The sequence below is a fragment of the Ascaphus truei genome, chromosome 5, assembly GCF_040206685.1.
Source record: "Ascaphus truei isolate aAscTru1 chromosome 5, aAscTru1.hap1, whole genome shotgun sequence".
NCBI lineage: Eukaryota > Metazoa > Chordata > Amphibia > Anura > Ascaphidae > Ascaphus > Ascaphus truei.
In genome coordinates this window covers 232,578,436-232,585,199 of record NC_134487.1, presented here as the reverse complement: position 1 = coordinate 232,585,199, position 6,764 = coordinate 232,578,436, and the positions used below count along the sequence as shown (strand labels likewise).

At 44.7% G+C, this 6,764-nt stretch overlaps 1 protein-coding gene across 2 annotated transcripts; it reads right to left on the bottom strand.

Annotated features, from left to right (window-relative positions):
* Positions 1–5,469, bottom strand: TMED4 (transmembrane p24 trafficking protein 4). 2 transcript variants are annotated; one of them, XM_075601717.1, is made up of 5 exons: positions 5,235–5,468; positions 4,115–4,215; positions 3,257–3,382; positions 2,051–2,197; positions 1–1,611 (listed from the first exon to the last, which is right to left on the bottom strand). In XM_075601717.1, exons 1-5 carry the CDS (start codon positions 5,404–5,406, stop codon positions 1,462–1,464), a joined length of 696 nt encoding a protein of 231 aa, XP_075457832.1. In that variant the 5' UTR covers positions 5,407–5,468; the 3' UTR covers positions 1–1,461. The 2 variants fall into 2 exon arrangements, with proteins under 2 accessions (XP_075457832.1, XP_075457833.1); XM_075601718.1 differs by having other exon boundaries at positions 1,468–1,660; positions 5,235–5,469.
* Between the last annotated feature and the right edge of the window lie 1,295 nt (positions 5,470–6,764).

Here is a 6,764-nt window from a genome sequence, read left to right as displayed (position 1 = left end):
TAATATTACTCCTTTTATTACAATCCAAGACAGTGATAGAATGAAACATTATTTTCCTTGAATGATTTCCAAACAAATACACCAGAGACAACTAAACCAAGGGGGAGGGAGGGGTAAATCTGTACTGTATATCTTTTGTATCTTCTGCAGTTAGAAGACTTCCACCCAGCCCGCAGGGCCTCCAGATAACGGCAATCTGCCCATGTACATCCAAAATACCAATAGGGTTTCCCCATATTGGTATTTTGTAGGGGGCCCTATTTCCCATACACCTATTTTTCCATCTACATATCTTCATTTTTCAATCTGATTGTAGTGCTATCTGACAGTATATAAACTATTGTCTATGAACATATTACCAGGACTAAAGGGTCAGGCAGGGAAATGTGTATTAGTTTTATCTTTGACTGTGGGCAAAGATTATCAAAGTGGTTTAAAACCCACAGTCCTCTCTGGGGTGGCTTGTTATTTGCACGTTTCCTTTCTGAATGCTCTTTAAATCTTCAGAAATCCAGCGGCCATATTATTCATCTTGGCTTTACAGTCTGAATATTTAATATTCGTCACCCAAGGAAAGCAGATTATCTTCCTTTTCGAGTTTGGGATCCGTCCCCGTTGTCTTTCACACCAATAAACGTTTCGAAACAACTCATTTTATACAGCACCCACCCCCCACATCCTACTTTTTTTAAATACAGTATTTCGGACAAAAAGTTTATTTTTGTTTAGAAACAAATTTAGTACCAGTCTTACTGCTGCGCTGAAAACATTCTGTATAGTTTCTATACATGCGCGCACACACACACAGAAAATATCTTTTCATGCCTGCTCTGTAACCCCGTTAGAAATATCCGCACAAGTTTATTTATTGTTTATCGTCGGGTATGCGCACCCATCGTCTGCTGGAAGAGCCTTCAATGCATTAAATACAGAAACTACGCAGGTACTACAATGTAAAAATGTCACCTGAATCCATGAGCTGTCGAGTACAAGCAGACAGGAGCACTCAGATTGGCTGTGAAAGCGCTTTCCCTGTAACGTCTTTTACTAATCCGCCGAGCAGGACTACAGCTGTTAAGAGTTATGGCGTGTGCAGGCAGCAGGGTTCTGTCGTTAAGGATGCACTGCTCACCACTGGCTGTGACCTCACAGAGGCAGGTGGCGGGGCAATGCACCTCACCCTGTGCCATAATAATGCCAGAGTGGTGGAGTCGGGCAGTCCCACAACTTCAGTATCCCCTCTTCGCTGCCAGAGGGTTCCATCGCCGTCCCCTCTGGCGGTGAAGGGGGTTAACCCCACCCCCACCCACTACCCGGCTTTGGCTCCAGCAGATAAAAGGTTACACTTGTGCGAAATTGACCTATAACAAAAGTGGCGACATATGAGCTGTTACTAACACGCGGTGTGTTTTTTTCCCCTGGTGTGTGTGCATGTGAAATCAGGTGGACGTTAAAGTAGCTTCACACCAGTTTCTTGGCCTCGAAGAAGCTCTTGAGGTGCTTCATTTGCCAGATGCCGGTAAGGAGAAGGATGAGGGTCTGGGTGATGGACCACCATAGGACGCGTTGGTTGGTGCTCTCGCTGGTTAGCCGGAACCTCTCCTCACGGTACTGACAACAGAACACGGCCCGTTAGAATTAAATGTGCAGCTCCCCCAGCCTAAAAAAAAAATCCTATTCTATAAAGCAGATTAGCCAACCTGAGTTTTATAGATTTTCTCCCCATATGTATTTCATTGTTAGTTACATTTTAAAAAGGGAGGTCAGAGGAGGAAGACTAGGAACAGACAGAAACACAGCACATGAAAAGGAGAGCAGTAAGCAAGTGCAAAATAGAGAGGACGTAAAGGCCCTTAAGTGCCCGTCCGATGGTCACACGATCATTAGCTATCTCCTCAGCCACCAAGAGAAAGCAAATCCCACCCTACCACATGCACCCCACAGTGACACCCCCCCCCTACATACACACACTGACCCCACCAACATACACACCGCGATCGCCCAAATACAGTAACACCCCCACATCACACACTCAGTGATCCCCTCTCACCCTCTGGTAGTTCTGTTCCTTCTGAATCTGCTCCACCTGGTCCAGCAGCTGCCTCACCCTGAGCTGCAGCTCTGTCAGTTTGTCCTTCGCTGCGATCTCCGGGTAATTATTGGTGTGCTCTCCTACTTGAATGTCCAGGTGAACTCGCTGGGCCGGGGGAGGGGAGAAAGAAAGGGGGAGGGGAGAGGTAAGTGATAAGTAAGTCTGACACTGGAAGTGACGTACGCATAATATCCATTAAAGTTGATTGGTTGAGGCGCCCTGTTAACCCTTCTTCTGCCTGAGGGGTCTGCAACACACTGCATTTTTAAGGATGAGGGCCATGTTCACCAAGTGATAAGGTTATTGTGTACTCAGAAGCAAGTTATGTCACCAGGACATTTTTCTGGGACCCTGTGGAGTGAACAACAAAAAACAAAGAAGCCCAAAGCTGCATCCAATATGACAAAAACATACAGTGAAATAGCTATATATATATATATATCTCTTGAAAAAAAGGGTAATTTAGTTCAACTCTTTGGCCAAAGCATTTTAAGCCTGCTAGCCACTTCAAGGCATTACCAAATATTGCAGGTCCTAATACTAACTGATTACAATTCTTATTTATCTCTATAGTTAGAGAAAGAATGATCGCATTGTATCTGTCACAACCATCTGCATGAAAGAGAACTTCTCACTTGGAAAGTGGGGAGGGCCGAGCTTTCCAAGTGAGCAGTTCTCTTTCATGCAGCTGGTTGTGACAGATCCAATGCGATCATTCTTCCTCTAACGATAGAGTTAAATAAGAATCTAGGGTTTAACTAAATGACCCATTTTTCAAGAGATATATAGGTATTTCATTGTATATTTTTGTCATATTGGATGTAGCTTTGGGCTTCTTTGTTTTTTGTTGTATACATTTAGCCACGCCTAGTAGCACTCCAATTGCCACATATATATATATATATATATATATATATATATATATATATATATACACACACACACACACACACACACACACACACACACACACACACACACACACTTATGGGACTAGCACCATGCTTATTTGGATTACAATGTTGGAGTGCTTGCTGTTTTACATACATACATATGTATCAATTTGGGGGGTTTCTTAGAGCTTGCTGGTTATCTGTGTGTTTATTAACTCTGTGGAGTGAAAAAGGAACAATTCAATAAAACACAAGAAGATTCCCGGCTCACCAGCTTCCCTCCAGCAAAGAGAGACATGCGCGTGGAGTTAGAGTGCAGGCACATCTGGTGCTCTCCAGGGGTGTGGGAGGTGAAGATAAATCTGCCCTCTGATCCGTACTGTCTGGACATAATCACCTGAGAGAGGGGAGAGAGTTACTTAGGACACGCTCTAAAAACCTTTGCTGTCAGTGGTATTAAGGAGCAATATACACATATCTATAACATACACTGCAATGTGCTGCGGAGCCAAAGCTGCATGCATGGTTTGCGCTAAATAAATAGCAACAGGTAGACTAGGTGGACAAAGTGGTTGTTGTCTACCATCAAATACCATCTTCTACACGTTAATACAATTATTATTGTTTATTTGTAAAGCGCAAACATATTCCACAACATGGGAATGTACTTTCGGTGGTCCCCTCAGTTGTGGTTTTGTAAGGATCCCTAAACAAAGACAAATTTATATCTAAATGGCAAGAAATTATTCTGCTTTAAATATAAAAAGCAGCTCTCCCAGTCGGTATCCAGCCCGAATCATTACGTGACCAATGATGTTTCTTGCAGATTCCTTTTAAAAAAGTGAAGATATTCAATTCCCCTACAAACTAGCCCTGGGCGCCCTCCTACAGAGTTCAGTTATGTGCCCGACTTCAGCTTATTCCAGTAAGAAGGTGAAACCCTCAGGAATAGGAGTTCTCGCTCTCTTACTCCATGAGAAGTCATCAGGATGAAGGTTCATTACACAGTAACCAAACTCCAGCTGCTCTCTTTCTGTGATGAAGCTGGAATTCTGTTATCCAGGTGTCAGCAGGGAGGCCATAACAATGAGTGCGTAACAATGAGACAAGATATACACCCCTTCCTTACCTTCCCATCTGGGTCCTTCACTTCTACGTGCATGCCCAGACCTGGGGTGGAGGGCAGGAAAGTTTCTGATTGCTTGTCCCACAGCTGAGTCTTGTAATTTCCTGCAAAGAGACAGCGAAAGATGCTGAGAAAATAAAAAAGTGATAGGAACAGACTGTAGGTTCCTGCTGACACTATTCATGTATCTTTCTATATTTTAGATGGTCAATAAAGCAACGTGTCCCAGTCTGAGAGGGCCCAGGAGACTGACAAGGGGGGCATAGCCACTTGAAGTTACAGAAAGCAGTAAAGAAAGGGTAGGATATTAAGATGTCATTTTCCTGGATTAATAACCTAATGAATATATCACACTATGTAGAATATTTACGCTTTTAAATTGGATTCGAGGGGACCAACCCCCAAATTTTGGACTTCTTTCTTTGCGCACTGAATACACAATGGGGGCCCAGAGGCAAATCAAATGTTTGGTGGAGGGAGTTTAAAAAAAGATTGAGAACCAACCACTGCATTAACCAATACAGAAAATACAGAGAGATATTAGATAACCAGAGCTTCGTGTCCCCGCTGACACACAGGGAGACCACAGGACCCTACAGGTAAACACAGCTGCAAACTGTGAGAAAGAAACAGCCATTTTGACTAGGCAGTCCTACCCCCTCCCCCACTCCCTTACTCCCTTACAATACATGCAAGTAATGGGACAATGATATGCTCTATAGTTTAGTACTGCATAATAAATATGGCCTGTCGTTACGGGACACGGGCGAAAGTTGGCTAATGGGATATAAAAAGTGCAGCTAATTAACCAATTAATAACTTAAAGGGGCAGCTAACCAATGTCAGGGTAGCACCAAGTGCTTTTGGGCATAATGTCAAATACCCTCTGCAAAGGTAACACATTCCATCCACCCTGGCATGCCAGAGTACTATATGTTACTTGGCAAGAGTGGTCATGTTAATGCCTCCATCAGTTGCCATAGTAACAGTACCGTCCTGGGCAGTGTTACCATGTTAATTCCCAAGCAGGCGCACCGCTGCCAAGGCAAGACTAATAACAGCAGAAACACACCGCACGCCCAGCCTGGGCAAGGTTACCGTGGTAACGCGGCCTGCCCCTCACCTATCACCATGGTCTCATCCGGGATCTCCTCGATGAAGCAGCGCTTTTCCGTCTCCCCAATGTGGAAGTACAGGCTCTGGGAGAGGCCGAGCTGCAGCAGCACGAAGAGTGGGAAGAGGAGCGAAGAACGGCGGGGCCCGGATCCCGGACAGACGGATAGCAGCGGAGACATGACGGGTAGAGACAGACAGTCAGGCAGGAGATGCTGGGCATGCGCAATCAGGTCTCCTGCGTGCCAAGTCTCGCTCTGGGAAAGAGAGATTCACACAACGATTGGCTGGGGCACTGCAGGGGGAGGGATTACGGACAGACTCAAGGAGAGGCTTGAAACACCGCTGCTGGAAACGTCATCACTTGCCGGATAGGAACGTCACCTTAAAGCGGCCACATCTTCACATCCTGGTTGGCATGAGAACCAGGAAGTAGCTTGTTGGCTGGCAGCATGGAGTACATGGGAAATTACAAGTTCTCATTGGCTGTGCTCGCTTATTAGGGGTGACTATTAAAAGGCAGTCTCATTAGGATAGCAGCGTGTCATTTATTTCAAGGCAGTCTAATACCGTGCTGGAAAGCATTTCATTGGCAGTGTCTCAGGAAAGTAGTCTCAGAGTGTCTGTTCTCTGGAAGTCAGTCTTATTAGCGTGTGTTTTGCTTGCTGGAAGGCAATCTTTTATTAGGGTGTGTCTTGCTTCGTAGGAACGTGTCTCAGTACAGTGTGTTTTGCTCCCTGGAAGGCTGTCTCATTAGTGTCTTGATCCCTGGAAGGCAGTCTTATTAACGTCTCGTTGCCTGGAAGGCAGTATCAGTACAGTGTGTTTCGCTCCCTGGAAGGCTGTCTCATTAGTGTATTGCTCCCTTGATGGCAGGCGTATTACAGTGTATTTCGCTCACTGAACGGCAAGCTCAATAGAGCATGTTATATTAGATTGATATCATTAAATTGTTTAGCTGTCAGTCTCTGGACCCTGGCATACAGGGCTGTGTAACCTAAACAGACCAGTCTCTTTCTCTCTAAGTATTAGTACAAGTATAACAATCAAGAACACTTCTGAGCACATTCACAAGTATCGGACAGCTCCCCATGTCTGCCTTATCCCATAATCACAGTGCTTCCTCTGTACCCAGGGATTCTGGGTAATAACGTGTCCATGAACACCAATTTTTGCTTCTTAGGCTGAGATTATAGTCCATGCTGATGCGAGTGCGTGCATGCCTATGAGTAAGCCTCTCGCGCACTATTGGCGACAGCTTAGGGATTCTGCCTTTTGTTCTTGTCGCGCGTGCCATCGCATGGACTATAATCTCAGCCTAATGCATTTGATACGTTTTATTACTATGAGTGTAATTCTCTCAATCTCCAGATGAACGCGCAAAGCTCACTGACCCGGACTATAATTTGAACAGTGGGTTTATTTACTGTACGGTGGAGGGTTTTTTGTCACTTTCTTTTTACCAACCATAACTCCTATAAACGGAGTCAGACAAAATGCTTTTTTTTTTTACATTTGTGTGTTTCTTCTACACTTCTGA

Bases quoted from the DNA above. Each gene is read 5' to 3' on its own strand.
- TMED4 (XM_075601717.1), bottom strand. From the start codon at position 5,406: ATGTCTCCGCTGCTATCCGTCTGTCCGGGATCCGGGCCCCGCCGTTCT. The intron at 4,216-5,234 runs GTGAGGGGCAGG...GTCTCTTTGCAG, and splicing joins GGATGAGACCATGGTGATAG to GAAATTACAAGACTCAGCTG. The intron at 2,198-3,256 runs GTGAGCCGGGAA...CCCCCGGCCCAG, and splicing joins TCTTTGCTGGAGGGAAGCTG to CGAGTTCACCTGGACATTCA.